The sequence below is a fragment of the Haplochromis burtoni genome, unplaced genomic scaffold, assembly GCF_018398535.1.
Source record: "Haplochromis burtoni strain Fernald_Lab_line unplaced genomic scaffold, NCSU_Asbu1 Contig_31, whole genome shotgun sequence".
NCBI classification, from domain to species: Eukaryota; Metazoa; Chordata; class Actinopteri; order Cichliformes; family Cichlidae; genus Haplochromis; species Haplochromis burtoni.
Genome location: NW_024582392.1, coordinates 2710438 through 2734742, shown reverse-complemented (window position 1 = coordinate 2734742; position 24305 = coordinate 2710438). Strand labels below are relative to the sequence as shown.

At 41.0% G+C, this 24305-nt stretch overlaps 1 protein-coding gene across 3 annotated transcripts in view; it reads left to right on the top strand.

Annotated features, from left to right (window-relative positions):
* Positions 1-24305, top strand: part of plxna2 (plexin A2) — a 159063-nt gene that overhangs the window by 3850 nt on the left and 130908 nt on the right. For 2 of the 3 annotated variants that reach the window (XM_005918898.2, XM_005918897.3), the window contains exon 2: positions 20130-21463. In XM_005918898.2, coding sequence (XP_005918960.1) covers positions 20264-21463 — 1200 coding nt within the window. In that variant the 5' untranslated portion in view covers positions 20130-20263. Of the gene's footprint in view, positions 1-5309; positions 5490-20129; positions 21464-24305 lie in introns of all 3 variants that reach the window. The other variant, XM_042219343.1, reaches the window with a different exon arrangement.

Genomic DNA, 24305 nt, shown 5'->3' with positions numbered 1-24305 from the left:
TGAACACATGCTGATAACGGTGCTTTTGTGGGTTCACCGACTCATTCTCTTACAGATATAGGTCCTCTCTTTCCTATCTGATAGAGTGTACAAATACTGAGTGTTTGTTTTAATGCAATTGGCCTCCTGTCTTCCCTCACTGTGGGCTGTTTATCTGAACCTCTCAACTGTCCAGCTGTCACAACAGAGATCTCAATCTACTTGACCCACACACGCTCCGCTCACTCAGCCTTGCTATGCACATGCTTGTGTCTGGAATCTGTATTTATGTTGAGTGTGTGTGTCTGTGTCTGTGAGCGAGAGAAACAGAATTGACATAAGAGAGATCTGGATCTTTGGTGATAATGATCAAGTGGAGCCAGGGAGAACATTTAGTCTGTGATGAGTTTGGTTGGCTTCAGTGAAAAGCAGAAGATCACAACCACTACTCTGCTCAATTTATATCTTCCGTGCTTGCTCTCTCCCCTCTGGATACTGATTGTAAAAAGTTTTTTTTTAAACTGATCTCTGATGAGTCTTGCATCAGATTCCAAGTAGAGAGAGTTTCTTTAGGTGATGATTATCCTATCAAACGTTTGTACAATGGCTTATATGTTAAATTAGGAGTGAAAGTCTGGAGCTCTGCTTGTGGATTACACCACAAGAAACTTTTGATTCTCAGATATTGGTGAGGCATCATTATGAAGTGTTTTTTCAATTTCTTAGTGCAGAAAGAGCTATTCAACACTCTGTACCCATTTTAAAAAAAACCTGTTATCCAATACTCAATCCGTTGTTCTGCTTTCTGTGTTTTTATATCCTCATTTAAAGAAGTTCCCCTGATATTTTGAACCTATAGATGCCAGGGAAGATACAGGACAGAATTACTCTTTGATAATTTCCACACAATGGCAGATGTTTGAAAACACCACAGGGCTACATTTAATGGTCTAGTCATGCTGCTGTAGCCGTTTTCATCATCTTGAGTAGTTGTGCTTGTTGCCTTCAGTGACTTATTGAATCGTTGAAACCATTTTAAATTGATGACTACAGGCCACTACATTGTTAAGTAGCAGCTTGCTCAGTATGAACAACACATAGCACAGAGTGCAAAAATCAATGCCACTTTGCATTTCATTTTTCATCATATACAGTGAGTACTTGAAAGAAAAAAGCCACCTTTTCTGCTGTAGCAGTTACCGTGCTGGGACTTTTATTCTCTGTAACTCTGTGATAAGCCTGTTGAGAGAGTTTGTTTCCCCATATCTGTCAAGCTGTAGGCTTTTTTTTCCCTTTTTTTTTTTTTTTTCCCCCAACAAGATATAGGCTGTGTGTGTGTCTCCAGCTTCCAGACAGGCTCCAGCCGGTCTCATCAGAGGACCAAGAGGGAATGGTTAACAGTCATCCCTCTTCCGTGCAGCCGTGGCCAGTCCAGATCCTGCTCTCCCTATTGATGGTGGCAAGTTTAGCAGTGAACCCCAATGCACACTCTGCTGTCCCAAAGCTTGCCAGCTTGCTGAAACAAAGCCTTTTGTAGGGCCACTAAATCCAACAGATGGAGAAATGGACAGTAAATGAAAGTAGAGGGAAAGGGGAATAAAGGAATTTAGTGGAGCATGTTTGTGGGTAGGCATTTAGGCTGCTCCTTTGGGAAGCCTAACACTCTTACAATGCAATACTGGCAGAACTTAACTGTTCTCTCCTTGACATGCTGCAGCAGCAGCAGCTTTGGGCCTCTATGTGAGAGGAGAAGGCAGTCTGCTCACGAATGCTCTCCAGGGCCTGGGAAGCCTTTATTAAGATGTTAATAGAACTGACTTCATGACACATTTCCATGGGACAGGATCCCTTGCTTCTGCCATTCTTTAGTGCCTCAATCTGCCTGCCACAATCATCAGTCTCTCTCCTTCACACAACAGCCTGTTTAGGCATTCAGCCCCATTTCCACATTCCCCTGCCCAGGCACTCTCACTTTATCTGATCTCTGCTGTCACAAACCATCCTATATTTACCACGTGTAACAAAATTACGCGATGCCAGTGATAAGGGCAGGAATCATGGCATAGGTACCCGCAGAATAACAAGTCTGGGTGTTTGTTTGTCACTGATCTTCTCACCAGCTGGAAGTCAGACTGTCACCCCAGCAAGCCATCAAGGCGTTTATGATTTTTATTTCTCCAACCACCGTTTTCCAGATCACTAACTATATTCTTCCTCCTCGTTCGCTTTAGTCCTCAAACTGCTTCCAAGGTTGCCTATGAAGCTGCAGCAGCTATAAAACAAGAGACAAGAGAGACCTCAAGCTTTACATCCAAATACCTTGACTGACTTCATTTTCATGAAAGGCACTGAATGCATTGTCTCTACCATTTTCTCCTTTCACATGTATTTGAATATAAGTCAGTTTAGCCTGGCACCATCAATAATCAATTAGCTGGTGTCACGGGAGGATGTGCGTTTTTGTTTGGTGGAAACTCAACAATAAGTGAGCAACAAAAGGGAGCAGGAGAGAGAGGCAGGGTGGGAGGGGGCTTCTGTTAGACGCCAAGGGGCAGCTGTCAGGAGCAGATGACTGTGTGTGTGTGTGTCATATGTTCACAGATCCATGTGTTTGTGTCCATTTTAATTTATTTTAGTTTGACTGTGTGGCACTTTGTGTGTGTGTGTGTGTGTGTGTGTGTGTGTGTCTGTGTGCATGTTCAAGACGATATACCAGGGTAGGCAGTAAGGGTAACAACATGCTGCGCTGCCCACACTGCCCCCTGGTGATGAGGATGCCCCTGCCTGCCACTGTTACCATGGTTACTACAGGAAAAGGGGTGCAGACATTACTTGTCTAGTCTGCTCATGTGCTATAGGGGAGTCCGGCCAACGGCAGCTTTGTCCCTCCCATATAAACTGAGGCCAATTACAACTAGAACCACTTTCAACTCAAAGGGGCTGTTATGGCCATTACCCCTTACAACTGTCAAACAATGTAAGTATTTGCTCTGGAATTGTAAAATGAAGAAAATCTGTGAATTTACGTGCACTTAATTTTCTCTGTAGTTAGTGTATTGACTGAAAAAATGTTAGCATCGAACAAAAGCTAAAATTCCCTCATTGGGCTCCAACACTCAGTGACATGTTGGTGCTTGCACTTGTGCTGTCTTGTTACTATTTTGCACTCAGCTGTGGCCTTATCTGGGTTGATATCTTCTCTCAGTATGAGGCAGGATCTTTGAGTCATCCTCATCCTTCAATAGAAAGAAAACAGATGAAAAAAGGGGAAATAAGGCCTTCTAAAGTTGTTCCTGAGTTAGATCGCAAACAGAAACTGTCTGGAAAAGTCCTCCCCCTTCCTCTGCTATCTCGTTCCTTCTGTTGCGTGCACACACATCTTCCTGATTAGCTTTTTCCACTGTCGTCGACCAAAGTAAATTGTGCTAAATTGATGATGAAAGACCTTGAAACTCCCACAATTTCAAAACACAGAATCTGCCCCACTGTGGCTTCTTATTTCCTTGCAATTTTGATAGAGGCAAAAAGGAAAACAATTAATGAGTTGGCTTCTACTTGCAAAACTGCACATGTAATTTAAAACTTTTTTTCTTTTCTTTCTTACTTGAATGCTTGATCAGTTTCTGGAGGTACAGGAAGAAAGATCCTGGATGCATGATGAAAAAAACCAGTCTGGACTAGAGTTAGTGCCGCCAGTCTGTAGACTGCAGACTCTTTACTTTGGCCCAAGGTGATTTATAGTGTCCACGCCAGAGGAAATGAATGCTCCTCTGGGATAACATTTATGTTTATGCATGAATCCGTGACTCTGATCCACACACTGAAACCAGCAGGAGAAAAGGGATGAAAGGTACTTAAAAAAAGGGAGGCAGCTTGTCATGAAGCCCACACAAAGTCTGTGAGGACATGTCGTTACTTTCCCAACTTGCTGTGACCCAAACCATTAATAACACTTTATGAATGTAATTGCTTTTGTTGTTGATTTTTCACCTCTGCCCAACCTTTTAGATTACAGCTCAGCACACCATAAGCATAGGGCTTTGTGAAATGTGTGGGATACTGAGGAAGCAAAAACCTCTTCCTTTTTCTTTTTTTAAGCAGTAACTTTTAGGGGAATGTGTCGTGTCAAAATGAATCAGCAAAAGTTATCACTGTGAATCACACTGTACAGTGTTTATATTAACGAGGTGAATCTATAATGGGAATGTTGGATGTTGTTGTTCCACCACCCTTACTTCCTAGTGCCCTTTGCTATCAAAGAGGAACGCTGCATGTACTCAGCAGGAGCTCACCCAGACGGGCATGTTTTTCTTCCTCTGTCATAACCAATGATATATGAAAGATGACAGCAATGTCTTCTTGTTACCTACAAAGAAAATTATTATCATGTGATGTAATGCCATGCTAAACACATAATCAAAATTCATCACATTTTCGACCATCAGCTGCAACACAAGTTGTGGGCGTTTGGCCTCATTTACTAGCAGTTTATAATTACCTCTACCACTACTGCTACTATTGCTGTTGTTGTTGCCTTTTGGACATTTACAGTTTTCCAAAACAACACAGGCCACAAACTGGCCTTACATAGCCTGTGAAGAAAACAAAATACTTCATGGAAAGGTTTAGCTTTAACCTTTTATTTAAAAATATTTCAGTGTTCTATGTCTCATCTTAGCTTAAACTATCTCATCTTTAATTAAAAACGACTTCTGTCTTTTCTAATACGATCACTGAGTCTAAATTCTTGGCACGTTTCCACTGATACTGAAGTATCTGGATTTTTTTTTTTTTAAGTTAAGTTTCTCAGCTCAAGAGTTTCTCATTTCGAGCTGACAGATCGCGTATTCCTTTTCCTCCACCTGTTTTTCTCGTAGCCTTGTAGATGAGCTGTTTTTAGCCTCATAGTTTTTAAAAAAATATATAAATATATATTCATTTTGACATCCAAATAGTTTTCTTTGTTTTGAGCCACAGTGAATGTGTCAGGGGATATTCTGAAACTTATTTCACTTTCAACAAGATTTTCATCACTCTGGTGGAAACACTTGGAGAGGCGTGCCTTTTCTGGCTTCCTCCTCGGACACTATTGTTTCCATCAGAGTTTGTCATGCCTTAGTGGTGCAGGCTTGTCTCCTACAACATCATCACCACTTTCTCTGCCTCACTTGGAGTGAAGCGGGCTCAGCTGTATGCAGATTGCCCAAGCCTGCTGGGATAGAAAAAGTTACTGGCATATTTATTGTGGTAAGAACAAAATAAACCTGTGCATATGTTTCAAAAATTCAACAGTAATTTTGCATACATTACTTTTTTTTTTTTTTGTGCAGGGCAAGAATGTAATGTTTAAGGAGAATGAAACAAGATATGAGACAATTATTCAGATTGTGACAACCAAACCTTTTGCCGTGGACCGTTTGAAATCCCTGTGTTGTCCATGAAGATGTTGATTAAACATGACTGCTCTGAAACATCTTACTGCCTAAGGGAGGCAAAGTGGAAGAAGGGAGGTGAGTAAGCAGAGAGAGTGAGAAAACTGAGGATTGACTGGGCAGGTTTGTACTTGAAAGCAATGAATGAGCATCCTTTCTTGTCTTAATCTGCTCCAGTTAGGGAATTATGCTATAGAAGTTAATACATTATCCACACAGAAGGTGCATTCAAAGGATATTTGACACGTTATTGCCACTACAGGCCCAGTTTTACTAGACACATCTTTATTTCCTCATTCATCTTGCAGTAGGAGCTAGAGTAAAGCTGGGAATTAGAAATATTTTTCTCTCTGCAGAAGGCATCTCTGAGCGTGTAAGTACAATGTTTACTGTTAAGTACTTTACACAAGCCTCGTTGCCTTTGCTGCCGCAAGTCCTCCCCCACATTTCTCAGAAAACATGTTCAACCTGACAGGGGTGAATAGGTGAGGTGGATTTGCATTTATTTACAAAGTATGCACAATGTTTCAGGCATATTTTTGTGCACATACTGTTGAATGAAAAATAATTTGCTTTTGCATGACTTTAAGTCCCCCAAAGAGTGTCCTTATTCAGCATTTTTTTTTTTTTTTAAACAGAAGTAGAGTAATTTATTTTTTAGCTACACACTGAAAGTGTCCATGTTTTATTTGTTCTGGGGATTTACATAATGCAGTATCATATCCTCTGTGTCCACTCTCCACTCATCTGTCTGCCTCTTCTCTTCACCTTCCTTTCCTGTGAAAGGGAGAAGCTGCAAAGGTGGGTGGAGGCATGCCAGAGGGTACTGGCATATGGCTGGGAAATCGTAGCGCATTTTTGCATTCACCTGTGTTTTGGGACCATGGCCTGCATTCTGCTTTGCATCGTCAAACCAAAAGGAAAATTAGAAAATGGAAAACAGGAACGGGCTACTGGGCATTATGTTACTGTTGAATAGAGTGAGAATGTGCATACGTATACTTTCCATCATTTCAGGGCGCACAGACACGCTTATTTCGCTGCAGTGTGCACAGACATGGACTTGCCCGATAAAGGACACCTTTGCTTTGTTTATTTTGTTGAGGCACAGTGTTTTTGGGTTGTGTTCAACAAAGCATTAGTAGCTTCAATGGCTTAAAGTCTAAAAAAAGCTAAAATGGGGTGTCTCTGCTTGCTTGGTTCCCTGTGGTGCAGAAAATGTACAGTAGCTCTGTGTCAATGTAAACAACTCCACCTGTGTTTGCATACTATTACTTGAAACAACCAGTCAGAAAAGGGAAAGCAAAGGAAGCAGAATGAAACTGCAGGCTGAAGACTAGCCAGACTAATTTCGCTGCAGGAGATATTGTTACGTTAATTTAGTGCAAAGCCTTTAAAACACAAGCTAAAAAAATGTGCTTCAAACATCATGCGTCTTCATGCGTCTGAACATAACCAACAGTGAGATGTCATTTAATAGTTTGCTCTGCACTTGATGCTATTACTAAGACTTCATCTTGTTGAGATTTTCTGACTCGGATCATGATTTTAGATTTGTGTCTTGGATGCATGTGATCAACCTCTATAAACACAGAATCAGAGCTTCTTAATTGAAAAACTGGCATATTGCTCCCGTTTGTCAGCACCTTGATCGTGACTCATCAAGGTCACAGGGTCACACTTAATTCTCAAAGGGTTCCCAGTACCAGTGAAATGCAGCATTCCCAGCCTCTTTTATAAAACAAAGGAAGAAACAGGGAGGTCTGGGATTTTTGCTTGTGATACTGAGTCAGACAGGAAGAGAAGAGGAAGCTGGAAGGGAGTGACGGAACCGGAAGACGAGGCTGTTTTCGTAGGAGTGAAGGGCACCATTTGCCAGAGAGAGGTATAAAAAAAAAAAAACCCACTGAGAACATTTGCACTGGGCTAGTTAAGGAAAACTGAAGACCTGGGATCAGCTGACTAACCATGCTTTGGTGATCTCACCGGATCTGCATCTACATCCTTGTAGATGATGTAGGTGTGTGTTGAAGTGTAATACTCCAGACTAATGGGAAAACACACTCTTTCTTAGTGGGTCCTAGGCAGACTGAAACAGCAGTGAACCAACCACCAAGTGTCCTAATTAGCCCACTTCAGCATGTTATTCTGCCCCAGCTGCTCCTATTTATGTTACTGATGAAATGCTGAATGGGGCTTTTTCCCCCCCTCTTGGTTACATTTTCTCGAGGGTAGCAAATAGTCGATTTTTATCGTTTTTCTCTTTCCTGTTATTGCAGTTTTTTGCTGGAGTATGATTATATGTTTTCTCTACCGCTGATGTAGTTTATGGGAAGCAGCACCAGCAGGGCTGTTTTGTTTGGCTAAAAAGGGTGGCTGCTAAGTACTCAATCCAGTGTTTTGCCTCCCCATATCCCCCAACTAAGAAATGACAGAATCTGGTGATAGAGAGAAATACTCTGTTTGCCCACTGCTGTGTTTATGGTGACTCCATTGTGGGCTTTAGTTTCATCATATATTCTGCAATAGCACACTAATCATTGAAAGAGTTCAGTGAGATTTATCTGTTGAATGCAGCGAGCTGGCCTACTTGTTGAAACTTCATTTTACTGCTCTACTAAACCTGCAGACTATGATCACATTTAAAATAGTGAAGCCACAGCATTTCTCCCTGAGCTTCATCATCTATGTGTGCGGCTTAAAGAAAGAGTTACTGAGGGAGAAGCTGCCACAGAGGAATTCAGTCTTGGTTTGGCATTGGTCATAGTGACCAAGTTAGGAAAGCTCGTTTCTTTGATTTATGTTCATTTATTATTCCTCTGTCTGTTTTTGAGTCGTGTCTTTGTTTCTCTTGGTCTTTCCTTTCACGCTCTCCTCTGTTTATTGCACTTTTCTTTTTTGACTTTCTGTCTTTATGTCTCTGCATCTTGCAATCTGGGATCCGGTCCCTGCTTACTTTACGCCCTTAACAAGGAGACAGATGGTAATTTTAATCATCGTTCTAGCAGAGATTAGTCCTTGATCAATTTTAATGCTCAGAATACAACCGCTACATTTAGCTTGAGAAAGGGGGAGGCTGGGCTTGTAAAAGTGATTTGGTGACTAAGGAAAGGCAGAATACTCCAAGATAAGTCCTCTATCCAAGTATTTCTCATGCCCAACATTTTACATGCAGTCAAAGCGTTGTTAGAATTACAGTCTAGTTAATACTTGAGCTGGATTTGGGAAATTCGTTCAGATTTTTTTTTTTTTTTTTTGTATTTTTGTTTGTTGTAATACCCCGTTGAGACCTACTTATGTACATGCAAGTATATGTGATTACTTCTATGCTATGCCTTCCAGAGATCCAATCCTCTTTGCTCTTTGGGTGACTATATCAAGATGTCGTACAAGAACACTACTGACAGACGGTTATATAAGGCTGGGTGGCCACATATAAAATATGGTCTCTGGTGTCTGCCTGAAGAATACAGATGGCCTGCCTGTCTACACATTATATCTGCAGCAAGAGCAGGGAGAGAGACTCGGGAGTCTCTGGCCTGTGAAAATGAGTGTGAAGCACTTATTCCCAGAATGGCTATAGTAGCTCTTCATACAGCTCTGACACACTCAGAGCAGCTCTGTAGTCACAGATCGTGTACATTATAGGCATTTCACACACATGCTTTGCTTGTAAATAATATTGGTGTGTAGTTATTGTGGTTACATCAGTCAATTATATTGACATTTAGGCTGTTTACATTTCCGTAGTTCATCAAAAAGAGCAATACCCAGCCCAGAGCTGACGCAGCAGCAGAGTGGACCAAGCAACAAGCAAGCTAGCCAAGTGAAGTCTCTAGATCTTTACTATTCCCTGGTCGTTTGTGTCCGTGGCGCCGCTTTCAACATGGCGAGTATTGGATCTCTTTACTGATCCCTGTACTTCATCACAGTGCGTATGCTGATGCTTGGAAAAATTGATCTAAGCGGCCTGGAAGATGTGTACTATATGCCTAATACACAGATTATGAAATGCTTTTCAGTGATCAAAATAAGAACTTGGTCAATAGCCTGATGACTTTTGAAAGAAAATGGTTAATTAGTCTTTTTGTGCCAGCGCAACAAAAAATAATTATTGAAAGAAAATATAATTGTTTGAAAGTGCTTCAGCCAGTCAACACATGAGTAAATGGAGCTTTTTACATCCCAACACTCTGTGTAACGCAGCTTGTAGGACTCTTCCTTTATCTCTCCAGTATATGGAAATTGTCTTTTAGCTCCACTCGTATGCTTCAGCTGTGGCTGTATGAGACACTTAAAAGATAACATTCCCATATTAAAGCAAAGTCCTCATAAGGAGGTTGGCATGGGTGGGGCAGGATATTTTCAAGAGACCCTGGTTCATTTCACATTTGGTCCGTTTTGTTTTGCACTATTTTTTTTTTCTCCCTTGCCTTGCTTTTTTTTAAAAAAAAACCCCTTACTAACATTAGGATTAGGAAACATTCATGGTACCGGTTCAAACACACTCCTTCGAAAGTAACCCTTCTTGTTGACAAATGACAAGTTGGAAGTGACCCCTCAGTATCAGGTATGTGATACCTTGTCCATCAAAGTAGACAGACAAGGTTATCACATACAGTAAGTGGCATCTTGTGCCAGATGACACCTTGTGTGTAAGGACGTTTCGCCATCAGTTTTGACAGTCACCATGTAAGTGGGCTGAATGAGCAGAATATACATCTGTGATCAGCCAGTATCGTTAGTCAACGCTGACTGTTGTGCAGGCAGCATTCTTATCAGATTTGCTTGTACTTCAGCTGCATCATGTTTTATTTGTGTACTAGAGTTTTTCTAAATAAACATCTCATATGTTTAGCAAAGTTTATAACAATCTTTGTTCTGTGTGTGTTTATTAGAAAAGTGTTTGCCTTGGTGATATGCCTGCTAGATTCTCAGGACACTATCTGACAGGAAACCAGCAAGTGCTGATTTTCCACCGTATCCCAGCCAGAACTGCATCCTGTACGGGGCTCACATGGAACAGGCCGGAAGGCATGCGTGTGTGCTTCAGCACTGATCCAGCAATTCACTCAGTCAGTCATCTGGCTTGCTCTCTGTGCTCTGTCCCATCATATTCAGTCCTGTCCTGGCATAGCCTGGCAGCAGCTGCTGCACCCCTGAGGACGATCAGGCGGATTGTTATACGCCCACCATGCGCAAGACTGAGTTAATGCTTACTGCAGCACTCACTACTGCTTTAGTATTCATATTCATTGCAAACCCTAGTTGGACTTGCATACAAATGTAGTGTAAGCTTTCCTGCGAGCTGTGGTCTGTAGTAGCAGTGTAACTTTGCTTTGCTTTGTACTGTACTTTACCCATTTTGAGAAATGTTTGGAAAGCTTTCAAATCAGCCTTTGAAATTAAGCATTTCTTAATTGATTTAAAAGTAAAGATCTCCTAGTGTAGTAAAGTTTGCAGGTGGTTGCAGTTTTGTTGTGGGAACTGTGGCACATTTGGGTCCAATTCATCTCCTTTCTGCTCGCTTTATACCTGATGATTATTTTCAGTGTACAGACAGACAGTCACTACCTTTGTTTTTGTTTGTGGTCTGTTGTGCACAGTCTTGACAGTAACCAGGCCATTCTGCTTGCTCGGCATGTATCCTTCTGTGTGAATAAGCACCCAATTTCCTCACCGCATGCTGTTATTGCCTCTCGTCCAAAGGGAGATTGGGCTAAGTAACTAACCACAGACTGATTTTGTGGTGTTTTATCACCCCTGATGAAATTAGAAGGGCCTTGACCAGGCTGAGGTAGAGAGAGAAACAGACTGAGAGAACAGGAGAGAGGTTGAACCCTGCTCAGCTGTGTGATAATGCATCTGTTTTATGTGTCCAAGCAAAGAGCTCTCGAAAATAGGCTTTAATGGTCCTTAGACAGTAGTGTGTATTCGAGAGGCACACAACATTATGCTTGTGGTCAAAGCCGATTGTGAATACAATGGATAAACGTTTCTTTTCATCCTGTAGGGGTTCACAAAAAATACCACAACATTAACTTAAGCTTGCTTTGATACTTTACTGGTCAAATGTTAATTAGATTACCAGACAAAAAATGAGTTACATATGTTTATAGGTTTTTTCATATGTTTCCATATTAAGGTCACAGGTTTTAAAGTCTCATTATCTTTGCCACTGTAAACAGAGACACTGTTTGCCTTTGGTCAAACTTCAGTGTTTATTCAGGTTTTATTGCAAAAAGGATTGGACTTTGTGAGGACAAAGCATGACTGTTATACTTCTGCACTCACTGTGGCAGGAAAGAAGAGTGGGTCATTAGGGTTAGGCGGTTTAACTTCTCACAAGTGCTGCTATTGCAAGGTAGCAGCCTTACGTTTGCGATAAGACAGTCCAGTGTGTTTGTACAGAACTGCGGCTGACCCTTTTAAGAGTTGGGGTTTGAGAGAACTGAGATCTGTGCTGAAGCTTAGAATGGAAGGAAAAAAAATCATAGAGCCAGTGTGACAGCTGTAGGTTCATGCTTTCAGTGTGACAGCAAAAAACATTTCACTTTTGTAAGAAGAAGCATTTGTTTATACAGTCTTGCTGTGTTTGTTAAAATTTCCATGGAGGAGTGTGGCTAGCTGTAAACAGAATAGTCCCAAAGAAAGCTGTCTGCTGTCCTGGATAAGCACAAGGAATTAAATCAGCCGCATGCGCACTGACACAGACAGAACAACAACTTGTATAAACGCAGCATGTACACACTGCGGAAATGAGCAACTGAGTGACTCTTGTGTTTATTATCAGACAAAAAAAAATGACTCATAAAGTTCATGGAAGAGCGATGGGTGTTTATATGATTTTTTTGCGTAATGTAGTTAGTTCCCTCCCCCCCCCCCATTTTTGTCCTTCAATGCCGGTACTGTGCATCCTGCCAGCCAACTCTTCCGGCATTCAGAGCATTCACAGAAACTGAGGTCACATGCTCAACTGTTATTTTAATTGCACTGGGATATTATTGATTTTTAGCATTGATAGAGCTATATCTGGCACAGCAGTATAAATTTCTCTTACATCACAGATCATATTCTCACTGTTCTAAGTTACACCACAGCCCTGGTTGTTGGGCAATACTTGTCGCTATAATCAAAATTAAACCCACATACTACCTTATTTATAGCCTATCCTCTGTAAACCATGCAGGGATGGATCCCTGACCATGTTTGTAGAGCAGTTCAACAGAAAAGTGCGTTTCCTGCTGAGTTTATAGTGCCTGGTTGTTAGCCAACCCAGAGTAGCCTCATCCTTTCAACCAGCGTGTGATTACAGAGCTCCAGGCTATATCATACAGTCCTTAGATGAAACGGTAGCAGGAGAAAATGAAGGGATTACTTTGACTGACAGGATGCACATCATTTTTTTCCTCTCCTCCAAAATCTCTTGTATAACCATTCCTTCTCCCCCTCTGCATTTCCTGAATGAAATAACAGGTCTCGTCATGTAATGAGCAGATCTATTATACATTTAGACCAAAGAATAGTCCTGTGTAGATTTCACTCATCTTTGACCGTCTTTGACCTCCTCATTCCTTTCACTTTTTGATTGATCTTCCTGTAGCCTGAGTGTGCCAGCCATGTTGTGCCAATGTTCTCCAGATAATGGAAAGACCATGCCAACTTCTAGAGTTATGGCTGCCGTAGTCTCTAACAGTCTTGTCAACTAGCAGCAGTTCTTGACATTCTTTCTCTTTTTCATACACCATCATTGATTCTATCCCTTTTTTGGGTTTCGGTTTCCCTCTGTCTCCTTCTTTCTTAAACCCTTTCAGCATTAGTCACCTTGACATGTATGGAAGAAGTACTTAAATTCACACATTTCTCCCCACTTGCAGATCAGTTTGCTGGTGTTTTACTGTGGATTTGGCATGATATTCTTTTGACAGAAGGTTCAGTCCATCGGTGCCTTATTCTGACTTGGCAGCTGCACACCAAAGGTCAGAGTCCATGCTTTGTTTAGCAGACTGCAGCTACAGGCAGATAACGCCTCTGCGGGGAAAGTCTGCTGATTTTTTTTTTTTTAAGTAAATCAAGGCAAACCAGTACACATAGACACATGCTATGATGATGCAGCTGCTTGCATCCACACATGCACACGCAGTTTGCGCTGGAGTGCGGTATTGCTTGGTTTAATGTCATCTGTGTCTTTTTTGGTTCGGCTGCCTTTACCTCTCTTATGTTCGGTGCTACAGCACCGAACATAAGAGTTTATGCAGTCTGATTTCACCAAGGCGAGACGAACTGAGCCTTTCATGGATTTCATTTCTACTCACAAGACGCGCAATTGCCCACTCGTTCAGACCAATGCCCCTTTAGCTGTCCTTTGCACCTGCTACCTGGCGCACCAGCCAAGTTCTACATTTTGCCAAGTTCATTTGTCTGCTTCACCGACTCTTAAATTTGCATTGAGATTTGGCCACTATGAAGTTGCCTTAGATATGAGAAGAGCTATTGGTAGTTACGAGTTTCAAAATATTTGCTTTGCTGAACTGCCTAAATTCATAATGTCATGTAAGAGATCAGATGAATTGATTTTATTCAAATGCTTCTTTCTCTGCTCAGTTCACGATAACCTCTTGAAAGGACAAAATGCTACTGTTTTTACAGGTGTTCAAAATATTGTGAGCTGTGTGTTTGCAAATTTCCTTTCTTCAGTAATTCATAGGAAAGTGATTCAATTTCAGATACGCAAACCACTGAAACACACCCCATCTACTTTAACTTAAATGGATCTCTCCACATCTAGCTTCCATTATACTATTATACAGACTTTCAAAGTGCGAGGACAGCGCAGCATCCACCGCGTGCGTCAAAAGTAGTTAAGGTCCTTCGGTTTGATAAAATGTGTATGATGTCAATCAAAAAAAGCCTGATTCAATTTCAATCTGTGTATGAGCTGAGGTAGATATCTGATCCTGTGGTCTCCCCTGACATCCTGCTTTGTTTGTTTTCTTTGCCCACTGAGGATTTGCTCTGCTCTCACTAAGGCCCTTTACAATTTAGATTTATGGAAATGCCTCCTAATAGAAATCTGCTCTCATCGGATGACAGACAGCAATGATGAGACGTACACCACATATGACTATGCTGGGATTGATTGAGAAGATCATGCCTCAGGATTCATCCTTCAAATGAAGAAAAGCATGTAGAGCTTTGTTAGTTTTGTCAGTCAGAGCAGAATTGAGAGGGAAAAGGAGTAATTCATTTACATTGAAGCTGCCACTATGTATTTGTGTATCTTTCATTGTAGCTGTGGATACGTACGTGTCTAAGCTTGCATGAAAGTACAAGTTTAAATGTGTGCATGCCTGTGTGTTAGGAGAATGTAGCGGCTGTGGGAGCGGAAAAAAATAATTAGAGTAGCAGTGACACTGTAATCTCTTTAGTAAATGTTACTGGTTTTAGCTGCAATACCAGTGTGTTAAGTTTGTGAAGTGGGAGTGGAACTGTGTAGAGACAGGGTTAAAGGGAAGGATTAGGTACACATGCCCTTGTTTGCACTGGGGAATAAGCGCCTATGCTAAGTCTTGACTATACCTGATGAAAAATGTTTTTATGCAAGTTTGTGGTGGGTTGTTCTAATCATTTTTATGTGTTTTCATTAAAATAATGTTAAAGCTGGGGCACGACTGTGACTGCTTTCAACAAATGCAGCTCATTGACAAGCAGTTCAAGGCCTCTCTGTACACCTCTAAACTCAGATGCTCATGAGCAAGTGCACTGATATGGGTCACTAACAAAGATAGTGCTATTAAATACTGGATGCAAAGTGCTCTGTCAGAGTGCCCAGAGAGCTCATGCTTAATTGTGAGCAACTGTGCATTAATTTACTATGCATCGCTAAATTGCAGCTCTTTCAGCCATAGCTCAGAGCCTCACACATATCATGTCAAAAGACAAACAACAACTAAATGGCTTATAAAAAGGTCAAATTAAAACATTTACACAGTGATGGTTTTAATTTAGCGGCTCTGGACTATTTTTTATGTTATGAGGAAGGCTTTAATGACAGTAATTTCCTCCTGGTTATTAGGGTTTATCTTTATGGTGGAATTTTGAATTGTTACACAAAAAAATATTGGGAATAACCAACCACGTCCAACATCACAGCACAGGAAACCAGACAGAATTAAATGATAGTTACTGGAGGGCTTGTGGTTTCTGAGGGTGTTTTCCCTTTCTGTTGCTATTGGGTCGTAGCAGGAGAAAATGCTATGTTTCCTTGCAGTGGCTGGAAGGATGGATGAATGGAGAATAGTTTTCCTGGAAGCTGACAGATCGTAATGGCACTGGAACAGAGAAATTCATTTCCTATTGTCACAGAAGAATGTATGAATATAACTCCAGCTCATCAACATAAGATACTAACGAGGCCTCTCATTATTTCTTTTCCTGATAGCAGAAAAGAGAGAAGACTAATAGACAAACCTCTACTGCTAATACTTTTTATCGGTTCCTATAGAAGGAGATCTCCCTTTGGGGAATATAAAACTTTTTTATTTTTACTGCCGAAATTGCCACATCCACTGAAAAGTTTACCAGGAAATGAATAAAAAAATCTAACATATTTTTAAACCCTTAACTGTACTTTTCCTAACTAGATAGTTGAGGAAGGTTTGTTCCAAATTGTCTCTTTGATTCGAAGCATATCACTTTCACTTAAGCTTTCAAATTTCATGCTTTACATTAATCGTTGAGGGAATAACACATTAATCCAAGGCATGAAATTACAATCTCCCATTTCCTTTTTTTTTTTTTTTTTTTTTTAATTCAACAACAATGGATTCAGCACCATAAATGGATTTGGTTTACATTCTTTATCTTCTGCAGTACAATTGCTGTAAATATGAATTTAACAGATGAAGCAAATTTGGCTGGAGTGTTAAGAAGCTTAGGATGTGGAGAGAATAAACGGGGGGGAAGCACAAAAGCAGAAGACCTGCTGCCTATTTGAGGGTGATGGAGCTTTAGGGCTGCTCCTGCTTCAAAGACAAATTCCTTCTCTCCTGTGCCATTTTGCTAGTTGCTGGACTACCCTCAGGCTGTTTCTTCCCAACCATCATTGAGGGTTTACTTAGCTCTCGTTTTGCATTTCGCCACTCCTTTATCCTTGTCCTGTACCTAATGTTGCTCTTTTGCATCTTTTTAAAGTGCTACAATCCAGCTCTTTTGGCCACAGTTGGCATTGTCACAGCATCATGCCCAGTGGCTGGGGAAATCACCAGCATTTCAGCAAGAGACCCACAACCAGTCACAGTGACAGTGCACATGCAGCCAGTGGGACCAGTTTGTTTAACAAGCACTCTGAAGCAGCCTGGCTGAGTGTGCCAACACAGTGTTTTGTGTGCCTGACTATTCATTATGAATGGGAAGTTTTGCAAAAACTGTCTTTTCTCCAAGCCATGATCACAGCTTGCGTTTGTGCGGGAACGTGAGTTCTCTTCCATCTCTCTTGACATGAAGATCTTCTTTCTTTGCCTTCTACGTCTGCCAAAGAGACTGTCATATGAGTGTGAGTCTTAAAATGGAAATCTACTGAGAATGACCATAAAGAATTTTGTTTTGTTATATAATTTTTTTCCATTTTATATTCTTATTTGACGCTGACAGTTTTGTCATCATGGCAGTCTATCATTTTTTTTCTGTGCCACGGCCACAATTGTGAAACATCTGCACACTGAATTTATTTCAGGAACAAGACTTTTGGTTCATCCGCTTACCCTATGTTTAAAAGACAAATAAAAAGTCGATTGTCATCCGTGCCTCAGCATTAATGGCAAAAATCTCATGTAGTGAAAGTCTGAATTTTTATTCAGAACTACTAGCTGCAAATGTGCCTATATTCTAGTTTACCTGTAATTCAATGTCAACATAGTCATGCCCTCTTCTTTTTCCAGGTCACTAGTTAACTATGTTTAAGTATGAATAATTTCTGGTTGCATTTATATGTTAATTTTCTTTTACTTAATTCTGACTTCTCACAAACAAAAGAAAGATATGGCTTTGAACTAAAGAGCACGCTGGGGGATCTAGTTTTGTTCGTATTCTTTTAAAGTCTTCAGCTGCATACTACTGTGGAGTGCTATGTCAAGTGCAACAAAGAGGTGGTCATGCAATCAGCTTGAACAAAGACTTCATTCCCTGTGTTATTGAAAGCAATATGAGGGGATAACCTTTTTGTGGAGGTTTTTATTTACACCATTCAGTCACTCTTTTTCTTTGCATGGGCAGCTGTTGCCACAACATAAGAGACTGATGCATAATTTTACTCCTGACAACTGAGGAAACGTAGGAAAAATAAAAAGCAGAAGAAGAAAAGATGGATGGCCTTAAAACATTGTATATACATACGATTAAAGCGTGGAGTCGGAGCGTAAGATCTAAAGGGCAAAAGGCTTTGGGGCTTGAGCGAAAAGCTAGCTCAGCAGGAAACTGATTATGCCACCAAAGGGATCCACTTTGCAAATCTACCATGTACAAACTCAAACAAAGGAGCATGGCAGCATGCAGGCAACTGAAAGTGAGGGTGGGGGTCTGACCCTTGCTGTTTTTTAGAGTCACTGGCACTTTTATGACCATGCTAATAAAGTGCTTTTGGGACAGCGCACCTCCCATGCCTCTGCCTGTGCACACACACCAAGAACAGGTTGACTGGGCTTTAGGACCTGTGTTTCTGGACACATAGATCAATATGCTTCCTTAGGGTTATATTTAAGATGGTGCTGTGTAGTATACTCGATCACAAGGAGTAGGGAGGGACCCTAAGATGGCCATTAACGGATTTGGATTGAGGTCTATGAAAGGGCTGACACGGTTCAAAGGGACCCCTAAATTACTGCTGCAAATCAAACCTGCCTTGAACACGTCACAATGTAAGCTGGCTATTCAGTATCTTCCCATACAATGTTCCCTCCCCTTTTCAGTTGCTTGTTAATTCAAGGTGCAGTTACTGATTATTCAGGCCACATCTTTTCACCCTTGATTCTCTGTGCCCTCGCTGCTGGAAATGCAAATCTGGAGCGTGACAAACGACGTAGGGCCGTCTCTGACACATTCAAGCCCCCGGCGTCCCCATGTCACTCCCCAGCTTACCACCTCCAGCGCCATAGTAATTACCCTTGTTGGATCGCTACGCCTAATCGGACTTGATTTTAGGATGCACTGCCATTCTCTCCACTTGTTAGCCCCTCACACTACTTGGTTCTGATAGAGTACACCGATAATACTTGGGCAATGAGACACACTCATACATACATCAGATGTTCTATTAGTTAATCTTTGCATGAGGATGTTTTGTATATATCTATTACAGTGGAGGGATTAATTATAGGCAGCACAAAGATCACCTTTAAATTAATCAGTTGTGATCTGAGCACACCAGTATTAGAGGAACTTGATTTATAAACAATGAATAAATAAATAAATTGTATAAAAGAATAATTAATAGATTCAGAGTCTATAAAAATGAGCCCCTTAAAGAGCAAGAGTAGGGGTGTGTGCAAGTGGCTTCCAATTTGTTCTCAGTTTGTTCCAGTAATGAGATCCAGGCCGTCTTTTCCAATGGATGAGATAATTAACTCCTGGGGACAGACTGCTTGGTTTTATAGCACATGGAGAGAGATCTTTACAGCCCAGGCAGAGCATGGTTGCATTAATTGTAGCGTGATACATTTTGACTAATATAGTATATCAAAATGGGCAACTGATAGGGGATGTGTTTAAAGAAATCGTGAGGATGGGGTCAGTATAAAAATAAAAAGAAGAGAATGATGTTTTAAGGATAACAAAGCACACAACGTTAAGCTGTGTGCTAATGTTTGGCATGGTCTCTAATATTGAAGATGTGTTTTAGGTTTTCCTTTGTAGGTAAGCCCTATCATCTGGAGATGGCGTGATTAGATGTTGGTGGTCAAAGATCAAACATTAGGTCGCTACAGATTAATGTATTTTCTGAACGAAATATTCCTTAAATCTGCCCCAAATATTCACTTGCACTCAGGGATGAACTGATTAGATCTTGGTGGTCAGTAGTCAAGGCCACTGTGATGTTATGCCCATCCCATTTGTGAATGGAATATCTTTGGAAAGGTATTTGGAATTTTGTCCAAATTGGACACAATTATTCACTTTGATTTAAAGATAAACTGCCTAGATCTGCCCTGGGCAAAGTTTCAGCTACTAAAATCCTCATAAAGGGTTATGGACAATAACTCAGAAATACAGATGCTAATTATGACAATATTCTAAACCATTTCTAATAAAATAAGTGAATATAATACATGTGTAAAAGGTTAGCTTCACTGAAGTGTCACATTGTTTTGGAAGAAAAAGACAGTCAGTCTCACAACACAGTGATCTTGCTTTTAGCGAGCAATGCCTGTTTTGGCCTTTTTTCTGTTCTTAGAAACCTCTTACTCAGTGTGTGGTGACAGCAGCAGCGCTAGCATGAGTCAGGTCAGGCTAATTTCCGTTGCTGTAACCTGCCCTGTCCTTTGGAATGTGCACCATAATGGTTTCCACCAATTGTCTATTCTCCACAGCTCATTGCTTTATTAAATTTGAGCCTCTTATTCCTTTTCACTTTGAAACACTCTTAAATGCATCTTCTTCGTGTGACATGTAACTCAGCTGTGACAATTTACAACTTTTCTCTTTGTTTCTTGTTTTCTTTTACAGAAACATGTGAAAAACCTTGTGAAGCTTGACCTGCAAGATAGCCTTCAGCAACACAAAGGCAAAGGTCTCCTCCACGTATTCATTACATCCATTCTCTCAACTCCCTTAGCGATTTCCTTCCAGGCCTGTTAAACATGGAGGGCCAGCAAGCATTTCGCAGAACTTTATCACTTAACCCTAAAGTGGGACCAATGGCTGCTCTACTAGGCTTCTGGCTCATAGTAATACCTGCTTTATCCAATGGGCAGACTTTTACTAGTTTCCACCCTGAACGTCGGGACTGGGTATTCAACCACCTGACAGTTCACCAAACCACAGGCGCTTTGTATATTGGAGCAGTCAACCGTGTGTACAAGCTCTCAGGCAACCTGACTCTTCTAGTCTCCCATGACACAGGCCCAGAGGATGACAACAAGGCGTGCTACCCTCCTCTGATTGTCCAGCCTTGTTCTGAGCCCCTTGTCTCAACCAACAATGTCAACAAGCTTCTCTTAATTGATTATTCCCAAAACCGGTTGCTGGCCTGTGGCAGCCTGTACCAGGGAGTTTGTAAACTCCTCAGATTGGATGACCTCTTTATCTTAGTGGAGCCTTCCCACAAGAAAGAACACTACCTCTCTAGTGTAAACCAGACTGGGACTATGTATGGGGTCATTGTGCCTTCGCAGGGCCAGGATGGGACCCTGTTTATTGGCACGGCGGTAGATGGCAAACAGGACTACTTTCCTACAATCTCCAGTCGAAAGTTGCCCCGTGACCCAGAATCCTCTGCTATGCTTGACTATGAATTGCACACAGATTTTGTGTCCTCCCTCATAAAGATACCATCAGACACACTGGCACTGGTCTCTCACTTTGACATCTACTATGTTTACGGCTTTGCCAGCGGCAGCTTTGTTTACTTCCTGACTGTTCAGCCCGAGACACCAGAAAACAGCATGTCGTCAAGCGGATCCGGCAGTGACCTGTTCTACACTTCTCGCATTGTTCGCCTCTGCAAAGATGACCCCAAGTTCCACTCCTATGTTTCCCTGCCTATTGGCTGTGTGAAGAGCGGTGTTGAGTACCGGCTACTGCAGGCTGCGTACCTTGGCAAGCCAGGACGTGTTCTCGCTGCATCACTCAATATCAGTGCCCACGATGATGTGCTCTTCACCATCTTCTCTAAGGGCCAGAAGCAGTTCCATCGCCCACCAGATGACTCAGCGCTCTGCGTCTTCACCATTCGTGACATCAATGCACGAATTAAGGAGCGCCTGCAGTCCTGCTACCAGGGAGAAGGAAACCTGGAACTTAATTGGCTGCTTGGGAAGGATGTGCAGTGCACCAAAGCGGTGAGTTATACTAAATGGATGACAAACACTTCATGCTTTACATGCACCCATCCACAGATCTCCAGATCATCCAGAGTGTGAAAGGGAGAACAATTGAAATAACCCTCTTCCATATGGTAACAATGTGAAAGAGGATTTGAAAAACTTGAAACGCTTGTCATTGGGAAATATTATTGGGATAGTATAGGAAATAATATAAGGACACTGATAAATTGGCGAATAATTACTTGTACATTTCTGTTTTGCACATTCGTGTTTAGACGAATCAATTTATACTTTTTTTTTTTCCTTTTAAATTCTTTGAGCTTCAAGTAGCTGAAAACCAAAAAAGAGCTATTCATTTATATAATAAGGTCTGAAATTTTTATAAATTGAGCAACTTCTACATTTAGATTCTTTCTGAAATATGCTGGTAAACAGTGAAGGGAATTACTAAGTCCTCTCAGTGAACCAGAAAAACACAGCAAGTTGTGCAAGCGTATGCTGGTTTATTTATTTATATATTTTTTTAAAGGCAATCACCCAGAAATGCTTTTGAATGCCTAGTATTGCATACTATTTTACAAATGACTCTCCTACTGCACTCAATTATTTCAAATTGTTTTGTAGCTTTGATATCAGAAAATATCCACTTTCAAGTACATTTCAATAAGAGATATTCATAAATTAGAGAGGATTTATTTTTCTTGGCAACCATCAAAGTGATAACATTCTCCTCGAGCACAACACAAGTAAACACACTCCCCTTCTAGAAAAAGAAAGTGTGTGTGTGTGTGGTGGGGGGTGTCGCTCAAGTTACTCTGCTTCTGATGTTGGCATAATGTAGATCACACAGCAGACTATTCCTTCTGAAATCCCCAATTATGCTATAATACAAGGCCATGTATCCGTTACATGTTGTCACGTACAATTAAGGTTTCGCTCATTCCCAGGAGGCCACAGTCCTCTGTGCTTTCATTCTTTAATTGCAAATAGGAATTTAAGAATATTAAGAATTAATGACTGGCTAAGTGTGCATGTGTGCTGTATATCTGTGTGTGCATAGGAGACACTTTTAATACTGGGTGTACAAGCAGTATGTGAAGTGTGGGGTTTAATGATATCCCTATCCTTCACTATGATGAGAACCGCACTGATCAGCTTCTTTTGTTGCTAACCCCCCCGGGGAACTCAGTTGACCACTGCTATTAAAATCAGTAAATTCCCCATTAGCACAATGTCAGAGGTGATTGTCAGGAGGAGGGAGACATTATCTCAAACTAGCTGTTGGACTTTATTAGCTCTGCTGAGAAGGCGGAATAAGATGTTGTACGATGCAGAGTTGGCAGAAGAAGGGGAAATAGTGGTATAAACTGATGACACTGGGAGCCTTTTAAACTGTTGGAGCTCCATTTGGAATATTTTTCTAGTTTCCCAGAAGATTGCCCAATCATGTATGTGCATGTTTATAGTTGCTAGTTTTTATCTGCAAAGCTGCACCCCCACTTCATTCTTTAGGCATTTATTTCCAGTAATGCATTACACTGCACCAAGCATTGTATATTTAGCCGCAGTCACATATATAAAACGCAGTCCTTAAGACCAAGACTGGCTACTAAATCCATAGTACAATGTGGATTATAAAGACAGATGTCAGTGCATGTGGAACTCATATAACCTGTCCCAAATACATTTAACACCCAGATATGTCAAACATGCTGAGATTGTGTGCTTGATGTTAAATCCTCAACTTAAGTAGTGTGACTACTTTCAAGTACACATACTGTATGCTTCAAATCTTTCTTTTTTTTTTTCTTAAGTATGTTCCTATGTGACTCTGTGTGGTATTTTTTAGTGTTTGACATCCATCACAATGTGAGGTTCTTCAAGGTTAGACCAACTCAAGTGTATTTTAGCTAACTGTTAACTGTACCTTTCTTGGTTTCTGAGTAAATTACACATGCAGCTTCAGTACCTCTCGTCTGGTCTGTTGTAAACAGCAGGTAGCCAGCGAGCTCAAAGCAGAGAACTTTAATTATACCCCCAGCTCTCATTCTTGCAGACATTTTACTGTGTTCAGTTACATGCAGGCCAAGGCTGAGGCTGGGAATGGAACTGAGGCTGAGCCAGGGGATTCAGATACAGCAGCCAATCAAAGATTTATCACCCAGCCATCCAGCCTTCTGCCATCTGGAGATTCACACCATCTCTGTAGTCAATCCCATGGAGTAGAGCCATGATGGGATTCTTTCTGTATCACACTGTGTGTGTGTGTTTGTGTGTCCATGTGTCACACTATCCTCCAGTCTTGCTTTTTTTGTTCATGCCCTTAGAACTAATTAACCACTTGTGAAAGCAAAGTGGGACTGGAGTTGATAAATTTGATATACTCTGAGAGGAAAAATCTCTGAGAGCACATATCCTGTCACATCTAAACAGGGTAGCAGCTATTTTCTCAGCAGAAAATTAATATGATTTCATGTTGTGAGATGTTCAATAAGGATTAATCGCATATGTTTAATTTAGGTCTCATATAATTTGTCTCTTGAAACAGTGGTATAGAAAACTACATTTCTGCACTACTTGTGAGATTTATTGTAAGTCAGCAGTAAAAACACAATGAAACAAAAAAATCTGCAAGAAGGTGAACAAGAAAGCTCAACCACATGGACTCCAGGGGGATTTGAGCTGTCTGCCAAGTCTACTAAGCATACATCATCTGAACAATCTAGATATAATCAGAACCAAATGGTTAGGAGCCCAACAGACCATATGTGGAATAGCTGCATGATTTTCAGGGAGTATATATTGATAAGCCGATGTCTGGAACTCACGGCTGTTCCTCAAGATAGCTGCTAGCTTT